Source organism: Pseudophryne corroboree, chromosome 2 (genome assembly GCF_028390025.1).
Source record: "Pseudophryne corroboree isolate aPseCor3 chromosome 2, aPseCor3.hap2, whole genome shotgun sequence".
Taxonomy (NCBI): Eukaryota; Metazoa; Chordata; class Amphibia; order Anura; family Myobatrachidae; genus Pseudophryne; species Pseudophryne corroboree.
The window spans coordinates 19,681,481-19,701,976 of record NC_086445.1 but is presented as its reverse complement, the minus strand read 5'-3'; the positions used below and the strand labels follow the sequence as shown (position 1 = coordinate 19,701,976).

General features: G+C 49.9%; 1 protein-coding gene across 2 annotated transcripts in view; it reads right to left on the bottom strand.

The window, feature by feature from the left end:
• The window catches only part of INPPL1 (inositol polyphosphate phosphatase like 1), a 112,423-nt gene that overhangs the window by 18,230 nt on the left and 73,697 nt on the right, over nucleotides 1-20,496 (bottom strand). For both annotated transcript variants that reach the window (XM_063950899.1, XM_063950900.1), the window contains exons 16-24: nucleotides 11,028-11,127; nucleotides 6,492-6,580; nucleotides 6,127-6,208; nucleotides 4,837-4,926; nucleotides 4,602-4,715; nucleotides 4,418-4,506; nucleotides 3,386-3,473; nucleotides 2,882-3,037; nucleotides 2,651-2,735 (exon numbers count right to left, since the gene is read on the bottom strand). In XM_063950899.1, coding sequence (XP_063806969.1) covers nucleotides 2,651-2,735; nucleotides 2,882-3,037; nucleotides 3,386-3,473; nucleotides 4,418-4,506; nucleotides 4,602-4,715; nucleotides 4,837-4,926; nucleotides 6,127-6,208; nucleotides 6,492-6,580; nucleotides 11,028-11,127 — 893 coding nt within the window. The remainder of the gene's footprint in view (nucleotides 1-2,650; nucleotides 2,736-2,881; nucleotides 3,038-3,385; nucleotides 3,474-4,417; nucleotides 4,507-4,601; nucleotides 4,716-4,836; nucleotides 4,927-6,126; nucleotides 6,209-6,491; nucleotides 6,581-11,027; nucleotides 11,128-20,496) is intronic.

Here is a 20,496-nt window from a genome sequence, read left to right as displayed (position 1 = left end):
GGCAGGTAGAGAGGAGGGGATGGGGAGACGGGTAGAGAGGTGGGGCAGGGGGAGACAGGTAGAGGGGGGGGGCGGAGGAGACAGGTAGAGGGGGGGGGCAGGAGTAGACAGGTAGAGGGGGGGGGCAGATAGAGGGGGGGGCAGATAGAGGGGGGGGGCAGGAGGAGATAGGTAGAGAGGTGGGGCAGGAGGAGACAGGTAGAGAGGTGGGGCAGGAGGAGACAGGTAGAGAGTTGGAGCAGGAGGAGACAGGTAGAGAGTTGGAGCAGGAGGAGACAGGTAAAGAGTTGGAGCAGGGAGAGACAGGTAGAGAGGTGGGGCAGGGAGAGGCAGGTAGAGAGGAGGGGATGGGGAGACAGGTAGAGAGGTGGGGCAGGGGGAGACAGGTAGAGGGGGGGGGCGGAGGAGACAGGTAGAGGGGGGGGGGCAGGAGTAGACAGGTAGAGGGGGGGGGCAGATAGAGGGGGGGGCAGATAGAGGGGGGGGGCAGGAGGAGATAGGTAGAGAGGTGGGGCAGGAGGAGACAGGTAGAGAGGTGGGGCAGGAGGAGACAGGTAGAGAGTTGGAGCAGGAGGAGACAGGTAAAGAGTTGGAGCAGGGAGAGACAGGGGGAGACAGGTAAAGAGTTGGAGCAGGGAGAGACAGGGGGAGACAGGTAGAGAGGAGGGGCAGGGGGAGACAGGTAGAGAGGAGGGGCAGGGGGAGACAGGTAGAGTGGTGGAGCAGGGGGAGACAGGTAGAGAGGTGGGGCAGGGGGAGACAGGTAGAGAGGTGGGGCAGGGGGAGACAGGTAGAGAGGTGGGGCAGGGGGAGACAGGTAGAGAGGTGGGGCAGGGGGAGACAGGTAGAGAGGAGGGACAGACAGGTAGAGAGGAGGGGCAGACAGGTAGAGAAGAGGGGCAGGGGGAGACAGGTAGAGAGGTGGAGAGGAAAGGAGGGGGAGACAGGTAGAGAGGTGGGGCAGGAGGAGTCAGGTGGAGAGGAGGGGCAGGGAGAGTCAGGTGCAGAGGAAGGGCAGGGGGAGACAGATAGAGAGGAGGGGCAGGGGGAGACAGGTAAAGAGGAGGGGCAGGGGGAGACAGGTAAAGAGGAGGGGCAGGGGGAGACAGGTAGAGAGGTGGGGCAAGGGGAGACAGGTAGAGAGGTGGGGCAGGGGGAGACAGGTAGAGAGGTGGGGCAGGGGAGACAGGTAGAGAGGTGGGGCAGGCGGAGACAGGTAGAGAGAGGAGGGGCAGGGGGAGACAGGTAGAGAGGAGGGGCAGGGGGTGACAGGTAGAGAGGAGGGGCAGGGGGTGACAGGTAGAGAGGAGGGGCAGGGGGTGACAGGTAGAGAGGAGGGGCAGGGGGAGACAAGTAGAGAGGAGGGGCAGGGGGAGACAAGTAGAGAGGAGGGGCAGGGGGAGTCAGGTAGAGAGGTGGAGACAGAAAGAGAGGTAGAGAGGAGAGGCAGTCAGGTAGAGAGGAGAGGAGAGGAGGGGAGGGGGAGATCAGGAGAGGCAGTCAGGTAGAGAGGAGGGGAGGGGGAAATAGGGAGGGGCGACAGGTAGAGAAGTGTGAGAGAGGGAGACCGGTAGAGAGGAGGGGCAGAGGAGTCAGGTAGAGAGGTGGAGACAGGGAGACAGGTAGAGAGGTGGAGACAGGGAGACAGGTAGGGGAGAGGGGTAGAGAGAAGAGGCAGAGGGAGACAGGTAGAGAGGAGGGGCAGAGGGAGCCAGGTAGAGAGAGGAGGGGCAGAGGGAGCCAGGTAGAGAGAGGAGGGGCAGAGGGAGCCAGGTAGAGAGAGGAGGGGCAGGGGGAGACAAGTAGAGAGAGGAGGGGCAGGGGGAGACAAGTAGAGAGGAGGGGCAGGGGGAGACAGGTAGAGAGGAGGGGCAGAGGGAGCCAGGTAGAGAGAGGAGGGGCAGGGGGAGACAAGTAGAGAGAGGAGGGGCAGGGGGAGACAGGTAGAGAGGAGGGGCAGGGGGAGACAGGTAGAGAGAGGAGGGGCAGGGGGAGACAAGTAGAGAGAGGAGGGGCAGGGGGAGACAGGTAGAGAGAGGAGGGGCAGGGGGAGACTGGTAGAGAGGAGGGGCAGGGGGAGACAGGTAGAGAGGAGGGGCAGGGGGTGACAGGAAGAGAGGAGGGGCAGGGGGTGACAGGAAGAGAGGAGGGGCAGGGGGTGACAGGAAGAGAGGAGGGGCAGGGGGTGACAGGAAGAGAGGAGGGGCAGGGGGAGACAGGTAGAGAGGAGGGGCAGTGGGAGACAGGTAGAGAGGAGGGGCAGTGGGAGACAAGTAGAGAGGAGGGGCAGGGGGAGTCAGGTAGAGAGGTGGAGACAGAAAGAGAGGTAGAGAGGAGAGGCAGTCAGGTAGAGAGGAGGGGAGGGGGAAATAGGGAGGGGCGACAGCTAGAGAAGTGTGAGAGGGGGAGACCGGTAGAGAGGAGGGGCAGAGGAGTCAGGTAGAGAGGTGGAGACAGGGAGAGAGGCAGAGGTAGACAGGTGGGGAGGGGGAGACAGGTAGAGAGGTGGAGAGGGGGAGATAGGTAGAGAGGAGGGGCAGAGGGAGCCAGGTAGAAAGGAAGGGAGGGGAGATAGGGAGGGGAGACAGGTAGATAAGAGGGGGAAGGGAAGATCACCATGACTCTGAAAACGCATTGCACTATTCATTACTTGGCGTAGTCGTGGTTGGGTCGCGACACTGATGGCGGCTTCCCTTTTACTGCTCCCGTCTCGTCCTTGTCAATGCTGATCCATTCTGCAGGAGGAATTGAACAAAGCTGTTGATCGCTGGAGATGTGGCAGCATGTAGAGAGCAACCCGATCTACACCTCCATACAGTACACACTTTGCAGAACACATTCCCAGCGATAAAAGGAGGCATGTAATGTTTCTGTCTCTTACCGTACAGACGCTCCCTGGTGCCCATTCGCTCTGCGGGCACTCGCACTTTCATAGAGCCGCGGATGTTGCCAGTCTCCTCCCCGCGATGTGACAGATAGGTCAGGAACTGCTGGGACGTACTCCCGATCATAGACTTCAGCGCAATCACACATTCCCCTGCAGAGAGTTTCAGGGGACACATGTCAATAGCCACGTTTATAGGGTCCGTGCCCCATCCCGCCATACACGTAGCTAAATACAGTACGACTCCTTTACATCCAGGTACATAGTGGTGTAACATGGCCTCTCTCCCGCTTCTGACCGTATTACCATTCTTGTGGGGACAGTGTGGTTAAGCCGGACACTCTGTGACGCCACAAATTGGTGACACAATGTGCAGCGACACTTTACCAAAACTTTATTACCCACTCGCCATCCCGCTCAGCTTTCAGACACGATAACAGCCGCAGTGGTCTTCACAATAATGTGTAACATAACCTAATACATACACCCTGTGATCCTCACCGTAAGACTCGTATCCGTCCATAGACTTCACTGTTAGCAGCAAGTGCTGATCCTGCAGGTACTCGATCTCTGACAGAATCGGCTTCAGCTGCAGGAAGAGCAAGACGTGGTTAGCGGGAGAGAAGGAATTACAGTCTAGCTCCAGTCAGATGCTCTGTATGACCAGCCAATGTACAGTCTTGTCTCATCCTGGTAGGGCAGCGCCACCCAATTCCAGGAGGCTTCAGGTGAATTTGCTGGGAAAGGACCACAGTAAGAAACTAATTGCAGGAATTAAAATACAGACATATGGGGGGGGGGGGGGGGTGATTCAGACCTGATCGCACGCAGGCGTTTTTTTGCAGTGCTGCAATCAGGTCGTTTCCGCCTACAGGGGAGGGGGTAATCGCTGTGCAGGTGTGCGATCGCCTGTGCAGAGAGCTGCACAAACGTCTCTGCACAGCTCAGGACTCACTCAGCCGCTGCGACGATCCGGCCTGGAGCCCTCGAAACGGTTGGGCACGCCTGCGTTCTCCCGGACACTCCTTAAAAACGGTCAGTTGACACCCACAAACGGCCCCTTCCTGTCAATCTTCTTGCGATCGCCGGTGCGATCGCTTTGTTAGATCCATCGCTGTCTGGGGATCCCAGTCACCGCCGGCCGACGTGCCTGCGCATTGCAGAGCATACGCATGCGCAGTTCAGACCCAATCGCACCGCTGAAAAAAAATACTAGCGTGCAATCGGGCCTGAATGACTCCCATGGTGTTTTCCTGGTGTCAAAGTCTCAGATACTCTGCAGAGTAGATGGGACAGAGCAATGGTCTGAAGATCTTTAGAGAGGTCAGTAATGTAATAATCTGCAGAATATATATCTATGCATCTGTCAGGGAGTAGATAGCACAGAGCAATAGTCTGCAGATCACTAGCAACGTCAGGGATGTAATAATCTGCAGAATGATAACACCAGGAATATGTATTATGTGACAAAGGCTATGGCTGTATCCTAGCAGTGCCTCCGGCGAGTGAGATGCAGGCCGCCTGGTCACTTACTGTCGGGAGCTGTCTGGAAGACCATTGGACCTTCAGAAAGTTGACATTATCAATGCTCTGACTGTCGTTCTCGCTGCTCTTCTTATACTCTGCGAAAGGAAGACGGCAAATCTCATTACCCCAGTCCACAGACCCCCTCAGCCTCAGAGTATAGTATTTATGAAGACCATCCGGCGACGCTCACCTTCCAGGCAACAAGAATAGAACTCAATAAAGAACTTTGTTCTGCTCGCAGTCTTCACAATGGCTTCAATGTTCTCAAACTCAATGCAGGCCTGGTCCGATGATTTCAGGAGACCTGTAAGTACGACGAAGACTGTGAGCTCACAGGACAAGGACACTGCCCTGATACCAACCCTGGAGAGACCCGGCATCATCAGTCCTCCTACTTAGGGAGCGGGTAATTCTAAACTACTTACCTTTCTTAGAGACGAACTGTGATGTCACACCGACCTCAAACGATGCAAACACGGGAGAATGATCGCTTGTCATGATGTCATCAGTGCACCCTGAAAACAGACGGGGAGCCCCCATATTACGCTACAGAGCAGATGCTGACCAGGCAAACATAATAAATGCATAAAGTACAATCATCACACCAAGAGCAAAGCTGCAATAAGACATCAGAACAGATAATTCACTCAACTGGTCAATAAAGCGGTGAACTATAATGAGATTAAAAGTCACTGAAGAGCTGCACATCTGAGTGCCTTATAATCTACCGAGGAATCTACATATCATAGTCACCCCCCACCCCATCCCCCTAATACAGAATATACTCTATAAATTCTGCCGTTATCCCCTGCATGTGCGGAAACACAGCATATAAACACCTATTCTAGATTGTAGGGCTATTACAAGTATCATCGGAGCTTCCTCCTGCAACTTTGTAATGTAATATCTCTGTCAGTTACATGAAGGAAGCTAATCCTATATGTAACATTTTGCAGGTGTATTAATTCCTCTTGTGTGTTATATGTAAAACATAATAAAGCACCAGCAGCAACAAACACGCTATCTCTGCACAGTACATGTTACTGGGGGCTGAAGGCGGTTTTCTGACTAGAACAGATAATAAAATAACGTAAAGCATAACTGTCCATTACCTTAAGGAAGGTCTTCAGACTGGTGATGTATCAAACTTTTCTTACATGACTCCTTTCACGGAAGAGTACTAACATCATCTAAGTTACAGAACTCTGTTTTTTTTTAATTTCCCTTTTCTTATTATTTCCTTGACACTAATGTAATTTAATCTGTTTATCCATGTTCGTAAAAAAAAAATTCTGTAACCAAACCTTGGAAATTTTTTCGGATTAAAAACATCTTAATCTAGCGTATTGTCAGTGTTTCTTGTTGAACTTGAGAGCCTGTGGGGCCCAGTGATACATACCTATATGTCATTAAGTGTGAACTATTAATATTTGGGTGGAGAACGTAAAGACTCCCTTAAGATCTTTCATGGTGGCAGTATAATCGTGAAAAAAATTCTGCAGACATCATTGTCAGGATCAGCACCAGATGGGACCATACTGGACTGGTTATTGTAGTGCGTTACATAAACTTGTTCCCGACATTCATTTTATGTCCTCCCTATTAGTGGGGTCTAGGTATAGAAAGAAATCTCTGTAGAACAGGCCAGAGAGGTCACGGCCCCTCTTGTGCCTGTCACCAATCTCCATACAAAACACATCAAAGAGTCAGCTCACCGTAAGAGTTACAAATGATGTGGGTTTCCGGGTAAGATTTCCACAGGATACGGTCACACCAGGAAGGGACATTTGTACGGACCTGGAATAGAGCCAAGAAGAAGAAACTGTGTGTACAGGATGCCTTCATCCACAGGCCGAGCAAACAGGAGCAGACCAAGGGGAAGCGGACAGGGGGGAGGACTGAGAAAACACAGGGAATAGACACTTTGGAGGGCAGAGATGAGCAATCGTCAGGTGACAGGAAGAGGCAGGAGATGTGGCACATGGAAAGCCAGAAGCGAGAAATGTGTGACAGACAAGGTGTGCTGGAACTTGTAGTTCTTTAATAAAAAGAAGAGCCACAGTAACGTGTAATCCCTTACCCCAGTAGGCTTGTGTTTGTGATACACGTATGTGTCTCTGGATCCTCTCTCATAGCGATATGTGGGGGGATAGGTGATCTCTTCCTCACCTGAAAAACAGCGACAATAGCATAGGGTGATCAGTAGATATTGGGATGAGACCCGCAAGCGATTCAAAAGGCCAAGAGAGACACGTGGTGATAATGTTACAGGAGAGATGAGGGGAATGTGATGACGATAGAGGAGAGATGAGGAGAACGTAATGATGATGATAATGTTACAGGAGAGATGAGGGGAATGTGATGACGGTAGAGGAGAGATGAGGAGAACGTAATGATGATGATAATGTTACAGGAGAGATGAGGGGAATGTGATGATGATGACACAGGAGAGATGAGGGGAATGTGATGATGATGACACAGGAGAGATGAGGGGAATGTGATGATGATGACACAGGAGAGATGAGGGGAATGTGATGATGATGTTACAGGAGAGATGAGGGGAATGTGATGATGATGACACAGGAGAGATGAGGGGAATGTGATGATGATGACACAGGAGAGATGAGGGGAATGTGATGATGATGACACAGGAGAGATGAGGGGAATGTGATGATGATGACACAGGAGAGATGAGGGGAATGTGATGATGATGACACAGGAGAGATGAGGGGAATGTGATGATGATGATGTTACAGGAGAGATGAGGGGAATGTGATGATGATGATGTTACAGGAGAGATGAGGGGAATGTGATGATGATGACACAGGAGAGATGAGGGGAATGTGATGATGATGACACAGGAGAGATGAGGGGAATGTGATGATGATGTTACAGGAGAGATGAGGGGGAATGTGATGATGATGATGTTACAGGAGAGATGAGGGGAATGTGATGATGATGTTACAGGAGAGATGAGGGGAATGTGATGATGATGTTACAGGAGAGATGAGGGGAATGTGATGATGATGTTACAGGAGAGATGAGGGGAATGTGATGATAATGTTACAGGAGAGATGAGGGGAATGTGATGACGATGTTACAGGAGAGATGAGGGGAATGTGGTGATGATGTTACAGGAGAGATGAGGGGAATGTGATGATGATGTTACAGGAGAGATGAGGGGAATGTGGTGATAATGTTACAGGAGAGATGAGGGGAATGTGATGATGATGTTACAGGAGAGATGAGGGGAATGTGGTGATGATGTTACAGGAGAGATGAGGGGAATGTGATGATGATGTTACAGGAGTGATGAGGGGAATGTGATGATGATGATGTTACAGGAGAGAGGGGAATGTGATGATGATGTTACAGGAGAGATGAGGGGAATGTGATGATAATGTTACAGGAGAGATGAGGGGAATGTGATGATGATGTTACAGGAGAGATGAGGGGAATGTGATGATGATGTTACAGGAGAGATGAGGGGAATGTGATGATGATGTTACAGGAGTGATGAGGGGAATGTGATGATGATGTTACAGGAGAGATGAGGGGAATGTGATGATGATGTTACAGGAGAGATGAGAGGAATGTGGTGATAATGTTACAGGAGAGATGAGGGGAATGTGATGATGATGTTACAGGAGAGATGAGGGGAATGTGATGATGTTGTTACAGGAGAGATGAGGGGAATGTGATGATGATGTTACAGGAGAGATGAGGGGAATGTGATGATGATGTTACAGGAGAGATGAGGGGAATGTGATGATGATGTTACAGGAGAGATGAGGGGAATGTGATGATGATGTTACAGGAGTGATGAGGGGAATGTGATGATGATGTTACAGGAGAGATGAGGGGAATGTGATGATGATGTTACAGGAGAGATGAGGGGAATGTGATGATGATGTTACAGGAGAGATGAGGGGAATGTGATGATAATGTTACAGGAGAGATGAGGGGAATGTGATGATGATGTTACAGGAGTGATGAGGGGAATGTGATGATGATATTACAGGAGAGATGAGGGGAATGTGATGATAATGTTACAGGAGAGATGAGGGGAATGTGATGATGATGTTACAGGAGTGATGAGGGGAATGTGATGATGATATTACAGGAGAGATGAGGGGAATGTGATGATAATGTTACAGGAGAGATGAGGGGAATGTGATGATAATGTTACAGGAGAGATGAGGGGAATGTGATGATGATGTTACAGGAGTGATGAGGGGAATGTGATGATGATGTTACAGGAGAGATGAGGGGAATGTGATGATAATGTTACAGGAGAGATGAGGGGAATGTGATGATGATGTTACAGGAGAGATGAGGGGAATGTGATGATGATGTTACAGGAGAGATGAGGGGAATGTGATGATGATGGAACAGGAGAGATGAGGGGAATGTGATGATGATGATGGAACAGGAGAGATGAGGGGAATGTGATGATGATGATGGAACAGGAGAGATGAGGGGAATGTGATGATGATGATGGAACAGGAGAGATGAGGGGAATGTGATGATGATGATACAGGAGAGATAAGGGGAATGTGATGATGATGTTACAGGAGAGATAAGGGGAATGTGATGATGATGTTACAGGAGAGATGAGGGGAATGTGATGACGATGTTACAGCAGAGATGAGGGGAATGTGATGATGATGATGATGATGATGTTACAGGAGAGATGAGGGGAATGTGATGATGATGTTACAGGAGAGATGAGGGGAATGTGATGATGATGTTACAGGAGAGATGAGGGGGAATGTGATGATGATGTTACAGGAGAGATGAGGGGAATGTGATGATAATGTTACAGGAGAGATGAGGGGAATGTGATGATGTTACAGGAGAGATGAGGGGAATGTGATGACGATGTTACAGCAGAGATGAGGGGAATGTGATGATGATGATGATGATGATGTTACAGGAGAGATGAGGGGAATGTGATGATGATGTTACAGGAGAGATGAGGGGAATGTGATGATGATGTTACAGGAGAGATGAGGGGAATGTGATAATGTTACAGGAGAGATGAGGGGAATGTGATGATGATGTTACAGGAGAGATGAGGGGAATGTGATGATGATGTTACAGGAGAGATGAGGGGAATGTGATGATGATGTTACAGGAGAGATGAGGGGAATGTGATGATGATGTTACAGGAGAGATGAGGGGAATGTGATGATGATGGTACAGGAGAGATGAGGGGAATGTGATGATGATGGTACAGGAGAGATGAGGGGAATGTGATGATGATGTTACAGGAGAGATGAGGGGAATGTGATGATGATGTTACAGGAGAGATGAGGGGAATGTGATGATGATGTTACAGGAGAGATGAGGGGAATGTGATGATGATGTTACAGGAGAGATGAGGGGGAATGTGGTGATAATGTTACAGGAGAGATGAGGGGAATGTGATGATGATGTTACAGGAGAGATGAGGGGAATGTGATGATGATGTTACAGGAGAGATGAGGGGAATGTGATGATGATGTTACAGGAGAGATGAGGGGAATGTGATGATGATGTTACAGGAGAGATGAGGGGAATGTGATGATGATGTTACAGGAGAGATGAGGGGAATGTGATGATGATGTTACAGGAGAGATGAGGGGGAATGTGATGATGATGTTACAGGAGAGATGAGGGGAATGTGGTGATAATGTTACAGGAGAGATGAGGGGAATGTGATGATGATGTTACAGGAGAGATGAGGGGAATGTGATGATGATGTTACAGGAGAGATGAGGGGAATGTGATGATGATGTTACAGGAGAGATGAGAGGAATGTGGTGATAATGTTACAGGAGAGATGAGGGGAATGTGATGATGATGTTACAGGAGAGATGAGGGGAATGTGATGATGATGTTACAGGAGAGATGAGGGGAATGTGATGATAATGTTACAGGAGAGATGAGGGGAATGTGATGATGATGTTACAGGAGAGATGAGGGGAATGTGATGATGATGTTACAGGAGAGATGAGGGGAATGTGATGATGTTACAGGAGAGATGAGGGGAATGTGATGATGTTACAGGAGAGATGAGGGGAATGTGATGATGATGTTACAGGAGAGATGAGGGGAATGTGATGATGATGTTACAGGAGAGATGAGGGGAATGTGATGATGATGTTACAGGAGAGATGAGGGGGAATGTGATGATGATGTTACAGGAGAGATGAGGGGAATGTGATGATGATGATGTTACAGGAGAGATGAGGGGAATGTGATGATGATGTTACAGGAGAGATGAGGGGGAATGTGATGATGATGTTACAGGAGAGATGAGGGGAATGTGATGATGATGTTACAGGAGAGATGAGGGGAATGTGATGATGATGTTACAGGAGAGATGAGGGGGAATGTGATGATGATGTTACAGGAGAGATGAGGGGAATGTGATGATGATGTTACAGGAGAGATGAGGGGAATGTGATGACGATGTTACAGGAGAGATGAGGGGGAATGTGGTGATAATGTTACAGGAGAGATGAAGGGAATGTGGTGGTGGTGATGGTGGTGGTGATGGTGGTGGTGGTGGGGGTGATGATGATGATGTTACAAGGAAAACTGGCGAGTATTGGTGGAGAACAGGACTTACTAAAACGTAAGAAAATCTTGTTCTTCTCTTTCTCCAGGTTCAACTGGTCAACTTTAAGCAATGGCTCAAATTCTTTGCGGCTGATAAAATTCAGGATCTCCTGTAAGCGGCAGAACATTGTGTAAGATTTATACGGCTATACATGATAATATACATGCACTTATACATTTTAATGAATTCACAGTCCGATACAGTCACAACGTTTATCTTCACAGCTGTGCAATGTGATTGGCCAGCACAGACTAACGTCATCTATAGCAAAAATAAATTACAGGACGCTCTTGTAACAAGACATTAATAAAACAGCAGTCTTTGTCGATGTCTTCATCCTAGTGCCAGTGGCTCCAGTATGCAAAGGAGGGCGGAAGTAGATTTAACAGATTTATTTAAAAAAAAAATTATTTATCACATACCCAGAAAAAAATAAGATTTTACTCACCGGTAAATCTATTTCTCGAAGTCCGTAGTGGATGCTGGGACTCCGTAAGGACCATGGGGAATAGCGGCTCCGCAGGAGACTGGGCACAACTAAAGAAAGCTTTAGGACTACCTGGTGTGCACTGGCTCCTCCCACTATGACCCTCCTCCAGACCTCAGTTAGGATACTGTGCCCGGAAGAGCTGACACAATAAGGAAGGATTTGGAATCCCGGGTAAGACTCATACCAGCCACACCAATCACACCGTATAACTTGTGATACTATACCCAGTTAACCGTATGAAATATAACTGAGCCTCTCAACAGATGGCTCAACAATAACCCTTTAGTTAGGCAATAACTATAAACAAGTATTGCAGACAATCCGCACTTGGGATGGGCGCCCAGCATCCACTACGGACTACAAGAAATAGATTTACCGGTGAGTAAAATCTTATTTTCTCTGACGTCCTAAGTGGATGCTGGGACTCCGTAAGGCCTATGGGGATTATACCAAAGCTCCCAAACGGGCGGGAGAGTGCGGATGACTCTGCAGCACCGAATGGGCAAACTCTAGGTCCTCCTCAGCCAGGGTGTCAAACTTGTAGAATTTAGCAAACGTGTTTGACCCCAACCAAGTAGCTGCTCGGCAAAGTTGAAGAGCCGAGACCCCTCGGGCAGCCGCCCAAGAAGAGCCCACCTTCCTCATGGAATGGGCTTTTACAGATTTAGGGTGCGGCAGTCCAGCCGCAGAATGTGCTACAGATCCAGCGAGCAATAGTCTGCTTAGAAACAGGAGCACCCAGCTTGTTGGGTGCATACAGGATAAATAGCGAGTCAGTTTTCCTGACTCCAGCCGTCCTGGAAACATATACTTTTCAGGGCCCTGACTACGTCCAGTAACTTGGAATCCTCCAAGTCCCAAGTAGCCGCAGGCACCACAATAGTTTGGTTCACATGAACACTGATACCACCTTAGGAAGGAATTGGGAACGAGTCTCAATTCCGCCTTACCCATATAAAAAATCAGATAAGGGCTTTTGCATGACAAAGCCGCCAATTCTGACACGCGCCTGGCCGAAGCCAAGGCCAACAGCATGACCACTTTCCACGTGAGGTATTGTAGCTCCACGGATTCAAGTGGCTCAACCCAATGCGACTTCAGGAAATCCAACACCACGTTGAGATCCCACGGTGCCACTGGAGGCACAAACGGGGGCTGACTATGCAGCACTCCCTTAACAAAAGTCTGAACTTCAGGCAGTGAAGTCAGTTCTATTTTGGAAGAAAATCGACAGAGCCGAAATCTGGACCTTAATGGAACCCAATTTTAGGCCCATAGTCACCCCTGACTGTAGGAAGTGCAGAAATCGACCTAGCTGAAATTCCTCCTTTGGGGCCTTCCTGGCCTCACAGCACGCAACATATTTCCGCCATATGCGGTGATAATGGTTTGCGTTCACTTCTTTCCTAGCTTTAATCAGCGTAGGGATAACTTCCTCCCGAATGCCCTTTTCCTTCAGGACCCGGCGTACAACCGCCATGCCGTCAAACGCAGCCGCGGTACATCTTGGAACAGACAGGCCCCCTGCTGCAGCAGGTCCTGTCTGAGCGGCAGAGGCCATGGGTCCTCTGAGATCAATTCTTGGAGTTCTGGGTACCAAGCTCTTCTTGGCCAATCCGGAACAATGAGTATAGTTCTTACTCCTCTCCTTCTTATTGTTCTCATTACCCTGGGTAAGAGAGGCAGAGAAGGGAACACATACACCGACTGGTACACCCACGGTGTTACCAGAGCGTCCACAGCTATCGCCTGAGGGTCCCTTGACCTGGCGCAATATCTTTGTAGCTTTTTGTTGAGGCGGGACGCCATCATGTCCACCTGTGGCCTTTCCCAACGGTGTACAATCATTTGGAAGACTTCTGGATGAAGTCCCCACTCTCCCGGGTGAAGGCAGTGTCTGCTGAGATAGTCTGCTTCCCAGTTGTCCACTCCGGGAATGAACACTGCTGACAGTGCTAACACATGATTTTCCGCCCATCGGAGAATCCTTGTGGCTTCTGCCATCGCCATCCTGCTTCTTGTGCCGCCCTGTCGGTTTACATGAGCGACCGCCGTGATGTTGTCTGACTGGATCAGCACCGGCCGGTGTTGAAGCAGGGGTCTAGCCTGACTTAGGGCATTGTAAATGGCCCTTAGTTCCAGAATATTTATGTGTAGGGAAGTCTCCTGACTTTTCCATAGTCCTTGGAAGTTTCTTCCCTGTGTGACTGCCCCCCAGCCTCGAAGGCTGGCATCCGTGGTCACCAGGACCCAGTCCTGTATGCCGAATCTGCGGCCCCCTAGAAGATGAGCCCTCTGCAGCCACCACAACAGCGACACCCTGGCCCTTGGAGACAGGGTTATCCTCCGATGCATCTGAAGATGCGACCCGGACCACTTGTCCAACAGATCCCACTGGAAGATCCTTGCATGGGACCTGGCGAATGGAATTTCTTCGTAAGAAGCTACCATCTTTCCCAGGGCTCGCGTGCATTGATGCACCGACACCTGTATTTGTATTAGGAGGTCTCTGTCTAGAGACGACAACTCCTTGGACTTCTCCTCCGGGAGAAACCCTTTTTATCCTGTTCTGTGTCCAGAACCATACCCAGGAACAGTAGACGCGTCGTAGGAACCAGCTGCGACTTTGGAATATTCAGAATCCAGCCGTGCTGTTGTAGCACTTCCCGAGATAGTGCTACTCTGACGAACAACTGCTCCCTGGACCTCGCCTTTATAAGGAGATCGTCCAAGTACGGGATAATTATTTCGGCCATTACCTTGGTAAATACCCTCGGTGTCGGGGACAGACCAACAGCAACGTCTGGAATTGGTAATGACAATCCTGTACCACAATTTTGAGGTACTCCTGGTGACGAGGGTAAATAGGGACATGCAGGTAAGTATCCTTGATGTCCAGTGATACCATGAAATTCTCCAGGCTTGCAATAATCGCCCTGAGCGATTCCATTTTGAACTTGAACCTTCGTATATAAGTGTTCAAGGATTTCAATTTTAGAATGGGTCTCACCGAGCCGTCTGGTTTCGGTACCACAACATTCTGGAATAGTAACCCCGGCCTTGTTGAAGGAGGGGTACCTTGATTTCACCTGCTGGAAGTACAGCTTGTGAATTGCCGCCAGTACTACCTCCCTTTCTCCGAGGGCAGCAGGCAAGGCTGATGTGAGGTAACGGCGAGGGGGAGTCGCCTCGAACTCCAGCCTGTATCCCTGTGATACTACTTGCAGAACCTAGGGATCCACCTGTGGGCAAGCCCACTGGTCCCTGAAGTTCCCGAGACGCGCCCCCCACCGCACCTGTCTCCACCTGTGGAGCCCCAGCGTCAAGATTTTTGATTCTGGGAACTGGCTGTCTGGTGCAGCTTTTTCCTTCTTCCCTTGTCTCTGTGCAGAAAGGAAGCGCCTTTGACCCGCTTGCTTTTCTGAAGCCGAAAGGACTGTACCTGAAAATACGGTGCTTTCTTAGGCTGTGAGGAAACCTGAGGTAAAAAATTTTCTTCGCAGCTGTTGCTGTGGATACGAGGTCCCAGAGACCATCCCCAAACAATTCCTCACCCTTATAAGGCTCTATGTGCCTTTTAAAAGGCAGCGTCACCTGTCCACTGCCGGGTCTCTAATACCCTCCTGGCAGAATGGACATTGCATTAATTCTGGATGCCAGCCGGCAAATATCCCTCTGTGCATCCTTCATATATAAGACGACGTCTTTAATATGCTCTATGTTAGCAAAATATTATCCCTGTCTAGGGTATTAATATTATCTGAGGGTATTAATATTATCTGACAGGGTATCAGACCACGCTGCAGCAGCACTATTTATGCTGAGGCAAATGCAGGTCTCAGTATAGTACCTGAGTGTGTATACAGACTTCAGGATAGCCTCCTGCTTTTTATCAGCAGGCTCCTTCAAAGTGGCCGTATCCCCAGACGGCAGTGCCACCTTTTTAGACAAACGTGTGAGCGCCTTATCCACCCTAGGGGATATCTCCCAACGTGACCTGTCCTCTGGCGGGAAAGGGTACGCCAGCAGTAACTTTTTAGAAATTACCATTTTCTTATCGGGGGAACCCACGCTCTTTACACATTTCATTCACTCATCTGATGGGGGAACAAAACACAGGCTGCTTTTTCTCCCCAAACATAAAACCCCTTTTATGTGGTACTTGGGTTCATGTCAGAAATGTGTAACACATTTTTCATTGCCGAGATCATGCAACGGATGTTCCTAGTGGATTGTGTATATGTCTCAACCTCGTCGACACTGGAGTCAGACTCCGTGCCGACATCTGTGTCTGCCATCTGAGGTAACGGGCGTTTTTTGAGCCCCTGATGGCCTTTGAGACGCCTGGGCAGGCGCGGGCTGAGAAGCCGGCTGTCCCACAGCTGTCACGTCATCCAGCCTTTTATGTAAGGAGTTGACATTGTCGGTTAATACCTTCCACCTATCCATCCACTCTGGTGTCGGCCCCACAGGGGGCGACATCCCATTTATCGGCCTCTGCTCCGCCTCCACGTAACCTTCCTCATCCAACATGTCGACACAGCCGTACCGACACACCGCACACACACAGGGAATGCTCTGACTGAGGACAGGACCCCACAAAGTCCTTTGGGGAGACAGAGAGAGAGTATGCCAGCACACACCAGAGCGCTATATAATGCAGGGATTAACACTATAACTGAGTGATTTTTCCCCCAATAGCTGCTTGTATACACATATTCCGCCTAAATTTAGTGCCCCCCCTCTCTTTTTAACCCTTTGAGCCTGAAAACTACAGGGGAGAGCCGTCTTCCAGCTGCACTGTGAAGAAAAAATGGCGCCAGTGTGCTGAGGGAGATAGCCCCGCTCCTTTTTCGGCTGACTTTTCTCACGCTTTTTTCATGGATTCTGGCAGGGGTAATTTATCACATATATAGCCCTGGGACTATATATTGTGATGATTTGCAAGCCAAGATGTATTATATTGCCCTCAGGGCGCCCCCCCCCCCCAGCGCCCTGCACCCATCAGTGACCGGAGTGTGAGGTGTGCATGAGGAGCAATGGCGCACAGCTGCAGTGCTGTGCGCTACCTTGTTGAAGACAGAAGTCTTCTGCCGCCGATTTTCCGGAACACTTCTTGCTTCTGGCTCTGTAAGGGGGCCGGCGGCGCGGCTCCGGGAACGAACACCAAGGTCGGGTCCTGCGGTCGATCCCTCTGGAGCTAATGGTGTCCAGTAGCCTAAGAAGCCCAAACTACCACCAGTTAGGTAGGTTCGCTTCTTCTCCCCTTAGTCCCTCGCTGCAGTGAGTCTGTTGCCAACAGATCTCACTGTAAAATAAAAAACCTAAAATATACTTTCTTTCTAGGAGCTCAGGAGAGGCACTAGTGTGCATCCAGCTCAGCCGGGCACAAGATTCTAACTGAGGTCTGGAGGAGGGTCACAGTGGGAGGAGCCAGTGCACACCAGGTAGTCCTAAAGCTTTCTTTAGTTGTGCCCAGTCTCCTGCGGAGCCGCTATTCCCCATGGTCCTTACGGAGTCCCAGCATCCACTTAGGACGTCAGAGAAATAAGATTTTACTTACCGGTAAATCTATTTCTCGTAGTCCGTAGTGGATGCTGGGGACTCCATAAGGAACATGGGGAATAGACGGGCTCCGCAGGAGAAATGGGCACTTTAAGAAAGAATTTAGATTCTGGTGTGTTCTGGCTCCTCCCTCTATGTCCCTCCTCCAGACCTCAGTTAGAGAAACTGTGCCCGGAAGAGCTGACAGTACAAGGTAAGGATTTTGGAAATCCAGGGCAAGATTCATACCATCCACACCAATCACACCGTATAACTTGTGATAAACTTACCCAGTCAACAGTATGAACAACAACGGAGCATCAGTTCAACCCTGATGCAACAATAACATAGCCCTTATTGCAGCAATAACTATATACAAGTATTGCAGAAGAAGTCCGCACTTGGGACGGGCGCCCAGCATCCACTACGGACTACGAGAAATTGATTTACCGGTAAGTAAAATCTTATTTTCTCTAACGTCCTAGTGGATGCTGGGGACTCCGTAAGGACCATGGGGATTATACCAAAGCTCCCAAACGGGCGGGAGAGTGCGGATGACTCTGCAGCACCGAATGAGCAAACACAAGGTCCTCCTCAGCCAGGGTATCAAACTTGTAGAACTTTGCAAAAGTGTTTGAACCTGACCAAGTAGCCGCTCGGCACAGCTGTAATGCCGAGACCCCTCTGGCAGCCGCCCAAGAAGAGCCCACCTTCCTAGTGGAATGGGCCTTAACTGATTTTGGCAGCGGCAATCCAGCCGCAGAATGAGCCTGCTGAATCGTGTTACAGATCCAGCGAGCAATAGTTTGCTTTGAACCAGGCGCACCCAGCTTGTTGGAAGCATACAGGATAAACAAAGACTCCGTTTTCCTGACTCTAGCCGTTCTGGTTACATAAACCTTCAAAGCCCTGACCACATCAAGTAACTCGGAATCCTCCAAGTCAGTAGTAGCAACAGGCACCACAATAGGTTGGTTTATATGAAAGGATGAAACCACTTTTGGCAGAAATTGTGGACGGGTCCGCAATTCTGCTCTATCAGCATGGAAAATCAGATAAGGGCTTTTATGTGACAAAGCCGCCAACTCTGACACACTCCTAGCCGAAGCCAATGCTAGTAGCATGACCACCTTCCACGTGAGATATTTCAATTCCACCGTTTTGAGTGGTTCAAACCAGTGGGATTTCAGGAAACTCAACACCACGTTAAGATCCCAAGGTGCCACCGGGGGCACAAAAGGGGGCTGGATACGCAGCACTCCCTTCACAAACGTCTGAACTTCAGGTAGAGAAGCCAGCTCTTTTTGAAAGAAAATGGATAGGGACGAAATCTGGACCTTAATGGAACCCAATTTCAGGCCCAAAGTCACTCCTGACTGTAGGAAGTGAAGGAAACAGCCCAGCTGGAATTCCTCCGTAGGGGCATTCCTGTCCTCACACCAAGCAACATATTTTCGCCATATACGGTGATAATGTTGAGCTGGCACGTCCTTCCTAGCCTTTATCAGCGTAGGAATGACCTCATCTGGAATGCCTTTTTCCGCTAGGATCCGGCGTTCAACCGCCATGCCGTCAAACGCAGCCGCGGTAAGTCTTGGAACAGACAGGGCCCTTGTTGCAACAAGTCCTGTCTTAGAGGAAGAGGCCACGGGTCCTCTGTGAGCATTTCTTGCAGATCTGGATACCAAGTCCTTCTTGGCCAATCCGAAACAATGAGTATTGTTCTCACTCATCTTTTTCTTATGATTCTCAACACCTTGGGTATGAGAGGAAGAGGAGGAGATACATAGACAGATTGGAACACCCACGGTGTCACCAGGGCGTCTACAGCTATCACCTGAGGGTCTCTTGACCTGGTGCAATACCTCTGTAGTTTCTTGTTGAGGCGGGATGCCATCATGTCCACCTGTGGCAGTTCCCACCGACTTGCAAGCTGTGCGAAGACTTCTTGATGAAGTCCCCACTCCCCCGGGTGGAGGTCGTGCCTGCTGAGGAAGTCTGCTTCCCAGTTGTCTACCCCCGGGATGAACACTGCTGACAGAGCGCTTACATGATTCTCCGCCCAGCGAAGAATTCTGGTGGCTTCTGCCATCGCCACCCTGCTCCTTGTGCCGCCCTGTCGGTTTACATGAGCCACAGCGGTGATGTTGTCTGACTGAATCAGAACTGGTTGACCGCGAAGCAGGGTCTCCGCTTGATGTAGGGCGTTGTAAATGGCCCTTCGTTCCAGGATGTTGATGTGAAGGCAAGTCTCCTGACTTGACCACAGACCTTGGAAATTTCTTCCCTGTGTGACTGCTCCCCACCCTCGGAGGCTTGCATCCGTGGTCAACAGGACCCAGTCCTGAATGCCGAATCTGCGGCCCTCGAGAAGGTGAGCACTCTGCAGCCACCACAGGAGAGACACCCTGGCCCTGGGGGATAGGGTGATTAACCGATGCATCTGAAGATGTGATCCGGACCATTTGTCCAGTAAGTCCCATTGAAAGGTCCTCGCATGGAACCTGCCGAAGGGAATGGCCTCGTACGATGCCACCATCTTTCCCAGGACTCGAGTGCAGTGATGCACTGACACCTGTTTTGGTTTTAATAGGTCCCTGACCAGTGTCATGAGTTCCTGAACCTTCTCTATCGGGAGATAAACCCTTTACTGACCTGTGTCCAGAATCATGCCCAGGAAGGGCAGACGAGTCGTAGGAATCAACTGCGACTTTGGAATATTCAGAATCCAGCCGTGTTGCCGTAACACTTCCAGAGAACGTGCTACCCTGATCAGCAACTGCTCTCTTGACCTCGCTTTTATGAGGAGATCGTCCAAGTATGGGATAATTGTGACTCCTTGCTTCCGCAGGAGTACCATCATTTCCGCCATTACCTTGGTAAATATTCTCGGAGCCGTGGAGAGACCAAACGGCAACGTCTGAAATTGGTAATGACAATCCTGTACCACAACCCTGAGGTACGCCTGATGAGGTGGATAAATGGGGACATGAAGGTATGCATCCTTTATATCCAGAGACACCATAAAATCCCCCCCTTCCAGGCTTGCAATGACCGCTCTCAGCGATTCCATTTTGAACCGAAACCTTTTTAGGTACACGTTCAGGGATTTTAAATTCAATATGGGTCTGACCGAACCGTCCGGTTTCGGTACCACAAACATGGTCGAATAATAACCCTTCCTTGTTGAAGGAGGGGAACCTTGACCACCACCTGTTGAAGATACAATTTGTGAATTGCAGTTAACACTATTTCCCTCTCTAAGGGGGAAGCTGGCAGGGCCGACTTGAGGTATCGGTGAGGGGGCATCTCTTCGAATTCCAGCTTGTATCCCTGAGACACAACATCTATTGCCCAGGGATACAACTGTGAGTGAACCCACTTGTGGCTGAAATTCCAGAGACGCGCCCCCACCGGGCCTAGCTCCGCCTGTGGAGCCCCAGC